Genomic DNA, 17,500 nt, shown 5'->3' on the forward strand with positions numbered 1-17,500 from the left:
CCCCTGGAGTAACCCAGTGACACCACACTCTGTCTGAACCATGCAATGGAAAAATAACTCACTAGTTCTATTATATTGTGTGTACTTTACAGCAGGGTTCCCAAACTTTTCAACCCGTCAAAAAACAATGCTGGTGACTCGCGACCCCCAATATTTTCTGAGGTGGTTGTAAACAGGGCTTAACAAAAACGTTTTTGATCACCAGCCACTGTGGCTTGTAGATTTCCAACTTTACTAGCCACTTGCCATATTGACTAGCCACAATTTTGTTGCTTGGAAAATAGATTTTGTATTAATAAATGTGACTTTGACATGCTAAAATGACTTGATTTAGATGTTGTGATGTCCACATGCCTCCTCATTTATTTCACTGTCTGAGTGTGTTGTGTGTGAGCTTGCTCACTGTGCATGAGCAAATGGGTTGTGTCGCATTGCAATTGGTTTTTATGTCACATGACTTATTTAGGGCTCAATGTTAAGGATTTACCAAATTCATCTCTAACCACACGAAAAAGAAATAATTATTTCTTATAGCCACATTTTAAATGTGTCAAAACAAGCAAATATATAGCTGTATACATGCACTTTTTATTAAAAACATACCACGAGTGATACTGAAAGGAGATCATGTGCCTGAGAATAATTAAAACGAAAGCAGTGACTGACTGCTGCTGCTGCTTACAAAAGCTGTGCTGCTTACACGAGCATCGCTTTTTGTCTAGTCTATTTCAAAGAGAACCGCTCGCACCAGTTGCGCTTCCTCTACACAATGTTGTTTCACGCAAGTAAACGGGCGCGCGCACGCTTTTTAACAGAAGCATCACGTCACCTGTGCGCACGAGTAATCATCCTCTCATAAGGTATTTACCTTCTTTTGCTCGTGCGAACACAGTTATTTTTGTCAGTCGTGCTGCTTCTCAATTTAAAGATCACATTTGCACGCATATTGGCCCATCCTTATTGTCGAACGCTGCTTTAACAAGACTACAACTGTAAAAATTATTTTCAACCTGCCAAAGTGGCTATTGGAGGTGTCTGTCTAACCCGCCAAAGCTTAAATCTACCTGCATTTGGCGAGTTGGCGAGTGTTAATGTAAAGCCCTGGTTATAAATACAGAAACCTTGCATGCAATGGCGCACACACACCAATAGACCCAAGTCTATTCATCATTTAATTTTTAGTGTTGTAAATGTGCCAGAATGTGTAACCTGGTGGTAAAATCAATCTGCTGCATCTGACGCTATTGTCTTTGATATAATGTAATCACCCCAGGGTTTGCAATCTAATAGAACTAGTAACTTTAAGCAACTATAGTAACTATATACAATAGTATATAGTATCTATAAATGACTATTTTTTCTCTTCAGTAGGTTATGGATAAAACATGTTAATTCTTATGGTTTACCCCACCCCCCCACCCCCTTATTGTCCCGCTATCCCTTGTAGATTTCGACCTCCACTTTAAGAACCACTGTTTATTTCCTGTGTTTTCTTCTTTTTGACGTCTGTGCATGTGCAAAAGTCATGTATTGTGTGTGCAAACTAATGTTTGTGTCTACTTCATGCAATATTACTTACACTGCATTGCAATCTCGATTTAAAGATCACATTTGCACAAATAATGGGCCATCCTTATTGTCGAACCCTGCTTTAGGAAGACTACAACCCGCCAAAGCTGAAATCTACCTGCATTTAGCATTTAATACAGAAACCTTGAATGCAATGGCGCACACACACCAACAGACCCAAGCCTATTCTTCGTTTTTTTTTTTGTGTGTGTATTTCAGTGTTGTAAATGTGCCAGATTGTTTAACCTGGTGTTATAAAATCAATCTGCTGCATCTGACGCTATTGCTGTGTCTTTAATATAATGTAATCACCCCAGGGTTCGATCATTAGAACTAGTAACTTTAAGCACCTATAGTAACTATATACAATAGTATATACCAGTGGTCACCAAACTTGTTCCTGGAGGGCCAGTGTCCTGCAGATTTTTGTTCCAACCCTAATGAAACACACCTGAACAAGCTAATCAAGGTCTTACTTGGTATACTTGAAACATCCAGGCAGGTGCGTTGAGGCAAGTTGGAGCTAAACCCTGCAGGGACACCGGCCCTCCAGGACCGAGATTGGTGACCCCTGGTATATACAGTGTTTCAACGCTAAGGATTTTTTCTACTCGCCCGATTGGGCCAGCGGTTTGGATTTTTACTTGCCCTGCAAATATTTTTACTGGCCCACCAAAAAAAAAGTAAAAGTTAATAGCTATTTCTTAGCCACATGTTTTAAATATTGTCAAAAATGTGTTTCATTCTAACCAGAATTTAAATATTTTAAAAATGTTAATTATTGTATAATGAGCAAATCGTCGTGCTGTACCCACATAAATGTCTGCTTCCAAGACATTCTTTTAAGCCTCATAATGTGATGTTGCCGTCACTTTGCTGTACTGGTTTTAACCAGGTTACAATAAACAACATGCTCACAACATCCAATCAGATAAGAGTAACCGAAATAATAAGGTAGCATTTAAAGGCTTAAAAGCACAAACTGTTTCTCGATTCTAAGACTGTATTCCTACGCAATTGACAAATAGTCGCAGGCAAATTTAACATTTTGTGACAAGGCAGCACAGATCGGGTCAGTAACAATCCTGTCTACTGTCATCGGGCAGTCCTTATTGTTGAGCCCTGATATAGTAAATATAGATGACTATTTTTCCTCTTCGGTAGGTTATGGATATATGGTAATTCTTAAGTTTAAAAATAAATAAATAGATTTTAAAAAATGACTAAACCCCCAATACCCCCCCCCCTCTCTTTGTTGTCCCACGACCCCTCGGGGGGTCCCGACCTCCCCTTTGAGAACCATTGCTGTTTTTTTCTTTTTGACATCTGTGCATGTGCAAAAGTCATGTATTGTGTGTGCAAACTACTGTATGTGTCTACTTCATGCAATATTACTTACACTGCATTGCAGTCATGTGGTTTCATTAGGTCTCATGTTTAATTCAGCAGTCGTCTTTTCATTAATCATAAGAGAAATTGCATTTTGGATGCAAAGATATTGCATTCATCGAGTGCACTGCATATAGTATCACACACCGTGTTTTCTGTTGTGCACTGCATTTATTTTCCATCCAGATTTTCTATGCATATAAAAACCTTACCTAATGTTCACATTATACACACTGTATAGCTCAGGAATAGTAATATGCCATTCTGCATTCTCTCACTCTCACATATGCCCATGCGTTCTCCTTCACACATACACACTAGGCGTTTTCCTTCCCTCTCACTTTCTCTCGTGCCATCTGCGTCTGACACACACTTACTCCACACACATATTGTGTGCTTTTTCTGTCGAAGTCACGTGGAGTTCATGTAGAGTAAATTGTTAGCAGGTGACGCACACATGCAGGCACACACACAGGCACTGTTTCCTGCACAGCTACACACTGCTTCATACTAGTCTGCTGTGATTTTCATATTTCATAATCATGTTGTACTCGAGTCTATTGTTTGTCTTTTTAATATATACACTCCCTGTTAAAAGTCTTGTCGTCGATCCCTGTTGTAAGAGCAACTTGACCTCTAGTTGATCATTTAGAGAAGTGGCAGAATGAATCATCTGTTGAGCTGCATCCCAGTCATCACCAATACTGCAGAAGATCTACTGGAACCAGCATGGGCCAAGATTCCCATAGAAATCAGTCAAGTTTGGTGAAGGAAAAATCATGGTTTGGGGTTATATTCAGTATGGGGGCGAGCGAGAGATCTGCAGAGTTGATGGCAACATCAACAGCCTGAGGTATCAAGACATTTGTGCTGCCCATTACATTACAAACCACAGGAGAGGGCAAATTCTTCAGCAGGATAGCGCTCCTTCTCATACTTCAGCCTCCACATTAAAGTTTCTGAAAGCAAAGAAGGTCAAGGTGCTCCAGGATTGGCCAGCCCAGTCACCAGACATGAACATTAGGTTTTGCACTCACACACAAGCGTACCGTGCCAAAGCCCAAGGGAACCACACTCTGACCCACCTTTTCCAACTGGGCCAGGACCGGCCAAGTGAAATGTGCCTGAGTTCAATTTAAAGCACTCACACTTCTCAAACGATCCGGGAAACGGGCCTGGGCACGGTTCGGATAGCATAAGGGCCTACTCACACTATGCCATCCGTACCGTGCCCAGGCCCGTTTCCCGGATCGTTTGAGAAGTGTGAGTGCTTTAAATCAAACTCAGGCACATTTCACTTGGCCGGCCCTGGCCCGGTTGGAAGAGGTGTGCCTGAGCGCGGTACACTGGGGCTTTGGCGCGGTACGCTTGTGTGTGATCGCAAAACGCGCCAAAGCCCGAAACCGAAAACGAGACGTGACTTTTAAGGGAATGTTTGATATGGATTTATTAATCATTCTTACTGTTCAGTGAACGCAAACTGCCGTAGTTTATTAAAGACGAGAACTCCTCACTGCACCACAGCTGCGCCTTCAGCAGACCTCCTCATTCCTGCAGCACGAGAGCTTTATGATTGTTTATGAGCGTCAAAAGTGGCGGATCTGTTCGGCGAAATATCTGGCTGCGTGTCCCCGCATCCCTAAGGACTGTTTGGCAAAATATTTGACGGCATATCAAACGACTAAAACGATATAACTAGAGAAATCTCCACTGTGCTGCTGGGTGAGAGCGTATGGCAAGCCGATTTAGCATTTAAACCTTGTTCTGACTATCCATAAATATATTTAGAGATATAATTATATTTTGACTAGTCATAATTATAATTCGACTAGTCAGATTGACAATTAGAGATATCTGCAATTACAATTGTACTAGTACGAAATCAGATTGGAGATATCTGCAAATATATTATGACTAGTCATATTCCTCCATTGACTTCCATTTAAAAATTTGCAGATATCTCTAAATGAGTTTTGACTCGTCAAAAATCCAATTCAAGATATCTACAAATGTAATTCGACTATTAGTAAATTAATTAGAGATCTTCAAATATATTTGTAAATATCTCTAAATATGATGAATTAAAGACATCTCCAAATGTATTATGACTAGTAAAAACTCAGAGATATCTCTAATTACAATTGTGACTAGTCAAAACTCATTTAGAGATATCTGCAAATATTTTTCAATGGAAGTCATTTTGAACGAATATGACTCGGGAACTAAGAGTCCTCTCAGGGAGTGATTTGTTCATCCGCGCGTGCGCACATTTGCGCAGGTGGTATCTTTTGAGTCGTTTATCATAGAAAGGCAGAAGCCAATCATATTCGTTTAAAGCCGGAAAAAGAATTGATTCGTTTATCTCTCGAGGCCTCGGGTTTCTGTTATGTGATGAACGAACAACTCAAGAACCAGAAGACTCGAAAGGTGAACTAATTATCATGGCTCCTATCGGCTCAGACTGTGTACATTGGTTAGGATTATACGTGACTGTCAGTGTAACGTGAACGAACCACTGACATTTATAGACATGAAGAGCTGAGCTGAGCAAAGAAACAACAATACCTTCATAGACAAAAGAGCAGGTAAACATTGAATTATTATTTTCTCCTTCTTATAGTAATAATAATAATACGTTTTATTTAAAGGCGCCTTTCTAGCAACTCAAGGACACTGTACAATCAACAAGAGCAATAAAACAACAAGAGAAATAATAAAACATACACAGCAATAGTGCAAATAAAATTAAGTATTAAAAGCCATCTTAAATAAGTGGGTTTTGAGTTTTGATTTGAACAGTGTAAGGGAGTCAATGTTTCTGATGGCAGGTGGTAGTGAGTTCCAAAGCCGCGGAGCAGAGCGGCTAAATGCTCTGTTGCCCAGAGTATTCTATTTATGACTTATTTGTCGTGTGATCAACCTTTTGGGCTCGTTGTAGATGTGTTTGGAAGCAATTCGTAACGTTTAAATAATATTTTGGCAAATTGAACCAAATAAACAAAATGACTCGAAAAAATATTCGTTCATCTCAATTAACGAAACTCAAAGACCCGAGTCAGTAAAATGATCCGAACTTCTCATCACTAATGGAAATATAGCTAGTGTCTCAGATAAAAGTCATTAATGGAGACTCCTGTGTTTATTTTCAGAATCCTAAAACTCCACATTTATAATCCTCTTAGTTGCTGATGGCGGACTGCTGCTTCTCAGGGCTGTTTATGCAAATGAGGGAAAGATGGTCACTAGTGGGCGGGGCTTTCCCCCTCTGATGACACATACAAAGGAAGAATGTCAATCAAAGTGTTTCTGCAGACTGTTTTCATCAAATCTGATTATAAAAAATAAAATTAATGAATGTTTACCATTAGATGCTGACTATATTCACACACTGTTGACACACAACTGTGTATAAACCGCTTAAAAAAAATTATTTTTGCATAATAGGCCGCCTTAAAGATACAGAATAACACATGCACATGTTGTTTTGACGTCCTTCAGGGTGGATCAAGCATTATTTAGGGTAACTCGCACCCTGTCTTTAGGTAGTTACTGCAGTTCTGGACATCACTGCTCCTGATAGCTCCATCTGTATGTTTAAACACTGTCTTTAATGACTGTTTGGTTTGTTTCTCTGGGTTCGGCCCTCTGCCATTGTTCCCTAATGGTGCTCTGCTGATTTCTTCTGTCAGCGTATTACTTGAGTAATCCAGTCCCGCCTCTCTCTTGTCTTCTTTTTGTTCTGCTCATTTTCCCTCCGTCTCTTCGGGGTGGAGATTGAGCGCAGTAGGATGTTAATGAATATTAATGTAGCGGTCCTTTTGTCCCCTGGGAGACACACACACACTCTTTCTCTCTCTCTCTCTCTCTCTCTCTCTCTCTATCTCTCTCAATTACATACATGGGTACATATTGCCAAAATGTACAGAGCAGGGTAAAAAAAAGTCAATAATATATATATATATATATATATATATATATATATATATATATATATATATATACACACACTACAGTTGAAGTCAGAATTATTAGCCCACCTGAATTATTAGCACCCCTGTTTATTTTTTTTCCCCAATTTCTGTTTAATGGAGGGAAGATTGTTTTAGCATATTTCTAAGCATAATAGTTTTAATAACTCATCTCTAATAACTGATTTATTTCATCTTTGCCATGATGAGTCAATAAAATTTTACTAGATTTTTCAAGACACTTCTATACAGCTTAAAGTGACATTTAAAGGCTTACCTAGGTTAATTAGGTTAACTAGGCAGGTTAGGGTAATTAGGCAAGTTATTGTATCACGATGGTTTGTTCTGTAGACTATCGAAAAAAAAAATTGCTTAAAGGGGCTAATAATTTTGCCCCAAAAAATGTTTTTAAAAAAATTAATAACTGCTTCAATCTAGCCGAAATAAAACAAATAAGACTTTCTCCAGAAGAAAAAATATTATCAGACATACTGTGAAAATTTCCTTGCTCTGTTAAACATCATTTGGGAAGTATTTAAAAAAGAAAAAAAAAATCAAAGGGGGCTATATATATATATATATATATAGGAAATTTCACTCCCAGTGTGTTTATTTTAGAGATTAAATATTGTCAGAAGCAAAGAGTAAGTTGATAGCTGATTAATTTCATTTTTGGACAAGCTAAACTTGTGATTTATGTCATAAGGAGAACTAGGATGAGGCAAATAACAATAGTGATGATAGTAATATTAATAATAATAACAATAATAATGTTAAAAATGTAAAGAAATATATGCATTATACACACTTTGGCATGGGACGATAACCGTTTTCAAGGTATGCTGCGGTCTGGATAGGTCAAGGTTATAAAACCACTAATATTTTCTGTAATACTGCTCCTAAGGTATGTGTAAGATTTTTTTATTTACGTTTCAAGAGTTCACACTTAGCTGATGATTGTTTATAAAGCTTGTTTGGCACGCTGTCCCGGGAGAGAGCGCTGAGCTCATAAGATCCTCGAGCCCGGGGCTCCCTCTTGTTGCAAGGCGAGAGGGGAGTTTGAGCTCAGGTAGATCTCGAGAACTCCCCTGCTGTAGTTAATGAACAGATAGTGATTGGGGAATCATAAATTACATAATGCAGAGCCGGCTGCGAGCAATCAAAAGCACGTGATCTTCTCGAAATTAGTTCATGAATAAACTTTTTTTTCAGCTTTTTAGGAAAACAGTATCGCCAGCAGGAAAAAACATCCAAAGATGCTATTTTACATTGTGAAGAAATCTGGTTTTTGAAACTAATGAAGACAGCAGCCTGACATATTTACTTCTACAAAATATTTTAAATGTTTCTCAAAATATAATATATTGTATTCAAAGGGAAAAAGTTTTAGTTTTTTCAGGGTATCCGCGGGGGTCTCAAAATGTCTTAAATTTCAAAAAGTAAATTTAAGGCTGTAATGAAGTTCACGGCCCTTTGGCCGCCGGGAAGAAGGAGGCGGAGAACCGACGCAGTTTTAAAGTGATTTATTAATGATAGTGATGGCAGCTCCTTACGGAGGCTGCCGTCTAAACCAAAACAAACTGAAAGCAAAAGTAAAACAATATGCCTGGGCCCGGTCCTCTCTCGGCTTCCTCTGCCATCGTTCCTCCTTTTATGGTCCAGAGCTCCTTCCGTGGGATTCGAGGCAGGTGCGCACCGCAGGTGTATCCACTTACGCGGCGTCCTCACTCCGTTCCCACGGCTCTCGGCCACGCCCCCTCGCCACAAAGGCCTTAAAAAAATTCACTGAAATATGCTGTTGTGGGTCTTAAAGACTTTTAAACGCGTCATAGTTTTCAGTAATTCTCCATGTAAAGCTATGGCCAATCAGTACAACCAACAAATCCATCTTAAAAAAAAAAAAAAAAAAACCTTTAACAAAATTAACATTTATTAACTATTTAGCAATATGGGTTAATTGTTCTCCTTACATCCTCACAATAACATTAGTTTAAAAGTTCTCCATGTTTTTATGCATGCATTTATGTGTGCATAGAGGTTGTTTATTATAGCTTTTCAAACTTGGAGACATTCTGATTGTCTTTAATTTAATATTGCTACATTGCATTTGTGAAAAATATTCTGTTTTGGTTTGATTTTCAGAAGACTTTTAGATTAGTATGTCATTGTGGCCAGGGCTGGCCCTTGGCATAGGCACCATAGGCAAATGCCAAGGGCGCTGTACATCCAGGGGGGCGCCAGAAATGAGCGAGGTTAATTTGGTTTTGTTTTTGATTTTCCTGACACACATTTAGTGATAGACGGCAATAACTCAAAAACCTCGTACCCTAAAAAGATCTAAAGTGTGTTTCCTACAAAAAGCTGGTTCTGTTTCACAGCTGTCTTTTTCTTTTATTCACTCGATATTATGACCACTGCTCCCTTTAAGCCCTTGCAATATGCGTTGAGCCGGGAGAGCTTGCACTGAGCGGAGCTCTCAGTAAGGGACCGTCGGAAAAGTGCTTCTGTTTTTTTGGGGGGTTTTTTTTGTGTTTTTTTTTTTTTTTTGCTCCGTCCTGCGTGTTTATTATTTTAAACACAACAAATTTTCTCTTAAATGAACACAAACATTTACTAAAGTAGTCAAATGCTTCATTATAGGATTATAGGGAACTTACAGACGGGTGTATGCCTTTTCAAATCATGTCAAATCAACTGAATTGACCACAGGTGAACTCCAATGAAGCTGCTGAAACATCTCAAGAATGATCAGTGGAAACAAAATGTGCCTGAGCTCAATTTAGAGCTTCATAGCAAAGGCTGTAAATACTTCTGTACATGTACTCTCTCTCTCTCTCTCTCTCTCTCTCTCTCTCTCTGTCTTTCTCTCTTTTTCAGTGAAAGACTGGGGTCTTTATTCAATTTATTGGAGGTTATTTTCCTTTCTGTTGATGAGATGTTTACAAAAGCTGTGTTTGTGTTTGGTTTTAAATATGGAAAAAAGAAAAAGGAAAAGGGCGTCTGTTAAATTTTATATTAGGACAAGCAAAAATGGATATATACATGAGTAGGAGGCACAAGATTTTGTATGAGACCAATCATAAAGTTGAACTGATTTTTAAAGGGCTTATCAGAGTAAGAATAAGGCATGATTTTAATTTTTATTTGTCAATGAACGAGTTGGACAAGTTTGAAGACATGTGGAGTGTAAAAAAATATGTTGTGTTGGGTTGAAAATAATGTATTGATTTTTGAAGAAAATATAGTGTGATTTTGAAATGTGTTTGTTTAAAGCAATGAAACATGTTGTAGTTTAAAATTTTTGTATTAAATAAAAGTGTATTTAAAATTCTCTCTCTCTCTCTCTCTCTCTCTCTCTCTTTCTCTTTTTTTTGTCAGTTATTAAATTTTCTTTTGGGTCAAGCAAAAATGGCAATTTATGACACTAGAAAAATACAAGTTGAGCAAAACTCAAGTGGCTGTTTAAAAACTTTTTTTTTTTACCTTGGTGAAATCCAGAATTTTAATTAATTTCCAGTATTACAAAACAATGGGTGATCTTATGTGTTTTGAAAAAATTTGGTGTTACAAAGGAGTTTTATGTCAAATTTGTGATGAAAATTTAGAGTTTATGATTTTTTAGGCTGTTTTTAATTTTTATGTGTAACATTTGATTGTATAACGTCTTTAAAATGTTTATTAAAGGCGTGTTGAAAATTCAAATTCTCTCTTTCTCTCTCTCACTCTCTCTCTCACACTCTATTTCTGCTGATGGAAGGGAAACTACAGCAGGAAATCAGTCAATGTTTCACTGCACAGAATGGATTGGGGGCGTCGGTTAGGAGCTGCATGCAAATTAGCTGCTCATCAATATTAATGCTTACCCTTTATTAGCCTGGGAGTCAACAGTGGTAGACGTGTTTTCACTTTAACCTCATTTATGAATTTAATTCACCTGTACTCATGTATTTACATATCAGCTTTGCTGTATAACAGTTCAGTTTGAAGGAATAAATATAAAGCACTGCTGGTTTTCTGCTATGCTTATAATGGTGTTCAGTTGTGTTGTGGATTTTTATTCTTCATCTTTATTAAGCTGCTTTGGGTTGCTGGTTCGAGCCTCGGCTTGGTCAGTTGGCATTTCTGTGTGGAGTTTGCATGTTCTCCCCATGTTGGCGTGGGTTTGCCCCAGGTGCTCCGGTTTCCCCCACAGTCCAAACACATGCGCTATAGGGGAATTGAATTAACTAAATTGGCTGTAGTGTGTGAGTGAGTATGTATTTGTATTGCATTTGGAATCTTCGTTAGAGGAACTCTATAACTTCTGCCTGACTTCCAAGATCCTTTTGACCCAATGTCTTGTTCCACACACACTCTATTAAGCATTTTGTGTATTTATTGTATTCTGCTGTCGAGGTGTGAGTGTTTTTGTAATGCGCTTAGGTTGTGTAAGAAGTGCTTATTGACGGGCAGGTGTGTATGGTCAGTGATTGCTGTTGTCAGATCTGCAGCTGTTCGTGCGTTAACTGATAAAGTGTGTATAAAGTGTGACGGCGCTCTGGAAGTGTGTGTTTGAATGATAAGATCTGTAGGACTAAGGTGTTTTTACAGGTGTGTGTGCAGGGCCGGAGTGGGACTCCTTTTCAGCCCTGGAGTTTCAAGCCTCAGTCCGGCCCACCTCATTTCACGACTGACTATATTAAAATAAGGTCGTTTCCAAATCAGTTTCTAATGACACTATCACGTCTTGTTTTTTGAGAAAACAGCTGCTTTAGAACTTCAAATGTTTAACAACCCTAACAGTATTATTTGTCTTAAAAATAAAAATGAAAACAATAAATTGCTCTAATGAGGATCGAACCCGGGTCCGCGGTGTCTTAACCTAACGTGCTAACCGCTGGACAACAACAGCTGTGACACAACTGAGTTTTATCATATCAAAAAGAGCAGAGTTGCGGTGAAATAATGAATTAAAAGGCTGTGGTCAAGTAAATAAATAAATTTAAAAAGTGTGACTGCTGAGAGCAACAGATTCTGGAGCTAGGGACACCGGCCCTCGCGGCCAAAAAACGGACCGGCCCACCGGGAATTCTCCCGGTCCTCCCGATTAGCCAATCCGGGCCTGTGTGTGTGTGTGTGTGTGTGTGTGTACGTGTTTTTGTGACGTATCAGGACACAAATCTGTATAATGACATAGGTATGACACGGGTATTACAACAAGGAGGCGAAATATGAGGACATTGGTGACGTCCTCATTTCTCAAAATACTTATAAATCCTACAGAATAAGTTTAATCTGAGAGTAAAGCTGCACACAGTCTCCTGTGATGGTTGGGTTTAGGTTTGGAGTGGGGTGAGGGCAATGCAATATACAGTTTGGACCGTATAAAATGAATGGAAACCTATGTAATGTCCCCACTTTTCACAAAAGTGTGTGTGTGTGTGTGTGTGTGTGTGTGTGTGTGTGTGTGTGTGTGTGTGTGTGTGTGTGTGTGTGTGTGTGTGTGTGTGTGTGTGTGTGTGTGTGTGTGTGTTCTGTGTTCAGAAGGTAGCATTAACACACTTTTAAACAAAACCTTCACCAAGTGGTTCTGCAAAACAGTGTTTGCCTCTGCTTTGCTCACCTTTTTGAATATTCAAAACAGTTTAAGTTCTTAAGTTATTATGCAGAAATCATTTTGAGGCACTTTGATCTATCCTAATTTAATTACTTAAGAATCGTAATCCATAAACTGATGACAAATTACAGAAAGAACTGTGATTCATGTAACCTGTTAGATTTTATCTTCTAAGTACTGTGCTGGGTGACACGGTGGCTCAGTGGTTAGCACTGTGGCCTCACAGCAAGAAGGTCACTGGTTCAAGCCCCAGCTAGGCCAGTTGGCATTTCTGTGTGGAGTTTGCATGTTGTCTCTCATGTGTTGGCGTGGGTTTTCTCCGGGTGCTTCGGTTTCCCCCACAGTCCAAACACGTTCACTACAGGGGAATTGAGTAAACTAAATTGTTCATAGTGTATGAGTGTGAATGAGTGTGTGTGGGTGTTTACCAGTACTAGGTTGCAGCTGGAAGGGCATCCATTACATAAAACATATGTTGAAATAGTTGGCAGTTCAATCGGCTGTGGCGACCCCTGATTAATAAGGGACTAAGCCAAAGGAAAATGAATGAATAAAGTACTGTGCGACAGCATTTGGTGACTTTTTATCAATTGATTTAATTTAAATGATTGTATTTTTGGTAGAAATTGTTTATTAAATAAAACATTATATATTAAAATAACAATTGTGTTTGAAATTGTTTGAATTTGTCAACAACACGGAGAGATTTGCGAAGGAAAAAAACAAATGCAAAGGTTAATAAAACATTAGTAATGCATTTTAAATGTAAAATATATGTAGAACATGTCTTTTTAAAATATATGTTATTGAGTTTTTTAGCATTAATTAATAATAGTCTGTTATTAAATAATATTTAATAATAATAATAATAATAATAATTAAATAATAATAATAATTAAGTAATGATGATGAAAAAATTTATAATAAATAATAATAATAACAATAATAATATAATGGTAATATCAATATTTATCATATTTATTCTTTTTTTTTTTTTGTCCATTGTTACCTCTCCCAGAAGCAACTAACCTTTTTTATTTTATTTAGTTGTTTTATCCTGAAGGGCACCTATTTTACCCCATTTTACAAGATGTAAGACAAGCCTTTTGTTTCTCCAGAATGACAGAGTGTCTCCTGTAAAGTTTAATCTCAAAATACCCATCAGATAATTTATTATAGCCTCCAGAATCTGCCCATTTTGGTGTCTGAATACACTCATTCATTTATTTTCTTTCATGTCGGCTTAGTCTCTTTATTAATCAGGGGTTGCCACTACGGAATGAACCGCCAACTTATCCAACATATGTTTAACACATTGAATGCCCTCCCAGCTGTAACCCAAACACTCATACACTCTTGCATTCACACATATACAAACGATGGTTCGATTTAGCGATCTTCTTGCGACCTTCTAGAGTATATATATATATATATACTCTATAATCTCATAAACAATATATTTATTTGTTTAAATAAAAAATTATTCAGTTTTTATTTTTGCACTCTGATTATTGACTCTAAGCCAAATAAAATAGCAGTTCGATAATTTTTTGTCCATTTTTATCTCTCCCAGCAGCAAATAAACTGCCTTTTAATTCTTTTTATTTCTATTTTTGTTTTATTGAATTTTATTCTAGGGCATATTTTAATCATTTGCTTTCATGCTCAGAATAATACCGCTATTATTTTGACACTCTAAATAAGTGATTGTTGTTTTTTTCTGTGAGTAAAAAAAAAAAAAAAGCACAATATTCACCATTTTTCCCACTGTTTTTCTCTCTTTCTCCCAACAGCAACAAGAGCAGGACCCGACTAACCTGTACATCTCTAACCTGCCGTTAACCATGGATGAGCAGGAGTTGGAGGCCATGCTGAAGCCCTTCGGTCAGGTCGTCTCCACACGAATACTCCGAGACACCAACGGGGCCAGTCGAGGGGTCGGATTCGCAAGGTGAGGGTCCGCATTTCACAAATATTAACTGAATTCCCCCTTAATGACTACGTTTACATGGAAATCTGCAATCAAATTAGTTTCCTTAATCTGAATAAGACAGTAATATGATTAAAGGGGAAGTGCTTTTTGGAAATTTGCAGTGTGTGCATCCAGTCGCAATAAAATGGAGTGAGAAGTCCTACATGACGGTAATAGTTTGATTGCAGTGTTTACATGTCTGTACTGCACTTCAATAATGCCACTAAAGTAAGAATACTCCACATGTCTTAATTCCATTTCTGTTTAGTTCGATTAGGACTTTAGTCAGATTAAGGTCATCAAAAATCTCTGTCTACATGGTCGACTCTTAATCAGAGTATTGTCTTAATCGCATTAAAGTCAGAGTACTGGTGTCCATGTAAACGTATTGTTGAGATCTCAGATCAGCACTGTAGCCTGTAGGGGGAATCAGAAGTGCTGGAAAACCCCTGGCTTTCTGCCCTCCGCGACAAAAAAATCAAACACTTCAGACCCTCCCATGATCCTTTAAGATATAGCTGTGTATCTGACATTTCAGCATGGAAAAGCACTGAACTCTCTCAACTCGTCTTGCTGCTTTTACGACAAGTAAAAACTTGATTGCACTTAGTGTTTTATCTCACGCACATTTCTAGGTGAAAAACGATATAGAAAATGTTGATCTGTTCAGAATAATGTGTTTTGAGAAGTGCATTTCCCAAAGATCAATAATTTAAATAGTAATGAAACTAAATACTCTGTTTATTTGACTATACTAAATATTATAAATTGTAATATATCATTATTATTATTATTATTGTTATTATTATTATTATTATTATTAAATCATTCATTTTCTTTTCGGCTTAGTCCCTTTATTAATCCGGGGTCGCCACAGCGGAATGAACCGCCAACTTATCCAGCAAGTTTTTACGCAGCGGATGCCCTTCCAGCCACAACCCATCTCTGGGAAAATTATTAAATGTTATATATACCTATTTTTATTATTAATAATTATATTGTTATTATATTGGGTAGTTTCCCGGAGATGGGTTGCGGCTGGAAGGGCATCCGCTGCGTAAAAACTTGCTGGATAAGTTGGCGGTTCTTTCCGCTGTGGCGACCCCAGATTAATAAAGGGACTAAGCCGACAAGAAAATGAATAAATATATTGGGCAGCAAGGTGGCTCAGTGGTCAGCACTGTCATCTCACAGTAAAAAGGGTGCTAGTTCAAGTCCCGGCTGGACCAGTTGGCATTTCTGTGTGGGGTTTGCATGTTCTGTCCTTGTTGGCATGGGTTTCCTTCTGGTGCTCCGGTCTCCCCTCAGTCCAAACACATGCGGTACAGAGGATGATCGATGAAGTCAAGAGTGCGTGTGTATGGGTGTATCCCAGTACTGGGTTGCAGCTAGAAAGGCATCCACTGCATAAAAACTTATGCTAGAATAGTTGCCAGTTCATTCCACTGTGGTAACCCCTGATAAATAAGGGACTAAGCCAAAGGAAAATGAATAAATGAACAGACTAAAGAGAATACAATTAATTTAGTAATGTAATGCATGGAGTTTTGAAATGATCCTCAATATCTACATCTAGCGCTAATGAAGAGATTGATGTTTCTGAAACGTGTGAACCTATAATAAATAATATATTTCTGCAGGATGGAGTCAACAGAGAAATGTGAAGCCGTCATCTCTCACTTCAATGGGAAGTTCCTCAAAACACCAGCTGGAGTTATGGGTAAGTTCATGTCTGAGTGAACTTTAATAATCATCTACTTTAATAGAATCGTTTGCAAAGTCTTTGTGTTTCCATCCAAAATTGGGCTCCAAACTTATGAGACTGACTATTAGGGCTGCAAAATTTACATCTGATATAGCTACACTCACCGGCCACTTTATTAAGTACACCTTATGGTATCAGGTTGGACCCACTTTTGCCTTCAGAACTGCCTTAATCCTTCATAGCATCGGTTCAACAAGGTACTGGAGATATTCCTCTGAGATTTTGCTCCATATTGACTTGATAGCAACACACAGTTGCTGCAGATTTGTCGGCTGCACATCCATGTCTCCTGTTGCACCACATCTCAAAGGTGCGTGTTATCCTGCTGGAAGTAGACATCAGAAGATGAGTACACTGTGGTCATAAACGGATGGACATGGTCAGCAACAATACTCAGGTAGGCTGTGGCGTTGACATGATGCTCAATTGGTACTAATGGACCCAAAGTGTGCCAAGAAAATCTCCCCACACCATTACACCACCACCACCAACCTGAACCGTTGATACAAGTCAGGATGGATCCAAGCTTTCATGCTGTTAAAATATTTACCCTACCATTTGAATGTTGCAGCAGAAATGGAGACTCATCAGACCAGACAACGTTTCCCCAATCTTTTATTGTCCATTTTTGGTGAGCCTGTGTGAATTGTAGCCTCAGTTTCCTGTTCTTACCAACAACCAGGCCACGTTCAAAGTCACTTAAATCCCCTTTCTTCCCCATTCTGATGCTCGGTTTGAACTGCAGCAGATCGTCTTGACCATGTCTACATGCCTAAATGCATTGAGTTGCTGCCATGTAATTGGCTGATTAGAAATGTGTTACTAGCTGTTGGACAGGTGTACCTAATAAAGTGGCCGGTGAGTGTAAACATCAGTTATGTTGCTTAGGTAAGATCAAAAAGTCTCCAGAACATCCTGAGATGTGACTATTGTGGTTGCTCACATTTGCAGTATTGTAAGATGCAGGTCTCTGCACAGATTGTGATTGGCCGAGGGAATACATGTCATCACAGGAGTGATTTGATTAGCAGTCGTGTCAGCCTATAGTGTTCCGAATGTAGGCGGTACCTAAATGTGAAGGTGACAGGGAGAAAAAGAGAGGTAGAAAGAGCATACTCACACAAACAGCAGTGTACGCTTCTTAACAAGTATAAAATAAAGAAATGTAGTCTTTAAAATACAAAGACCAACAATACCAAATGGAGCAGTGCCGTTTTAAATAGTGTGTACTTTTAGTATAA

The 17,500-nt window shown here is 38.3% G+C and overlaps 1 protein-coding gene across 8 annotated transcripts in view; it reads left to right on the forward strand.

The window, feature by feature from the left end:
* Positions 1–17,500, forward strand: part of rbms1b (RNA binding motif, single stranded interacting protein 1b) — a 172,096-nt gene that overhangs the window by 132,505 nt on the left and 22,091 nt on the right. For all 8 annotated transcript variants that reach the window (XM_087268581.1, XM_087268584.1, XM_087268580.1 and 5 more), the window contains exons 5-6: positions 14,316–14,473; positions 16,135–16,214. In XM_087268581.1, coding sequence (XP_087124707.1) covers positions 14,316–14,473; positions 16,135–16,214 — 238 coding nt within the window. The remainder of the gene's footprint in view (positions 1–14,315; positions 14,474–16,134; positions 16,215–17,500) is intronic.

Source organism: Danio rerio, chromosome 9 (genome assembly GCF_052040795.2).
Source record: "Danio rerio strain M-AB ecotype USA chromosome 9, GRCz13ab, whole genome shotgun sequence".
Lineage (NCBI taxonomy): Eukaryota > Metazoa > Chordata > Actinopteri > Cypriniformes > Danionidae > Danio > Danio rerio.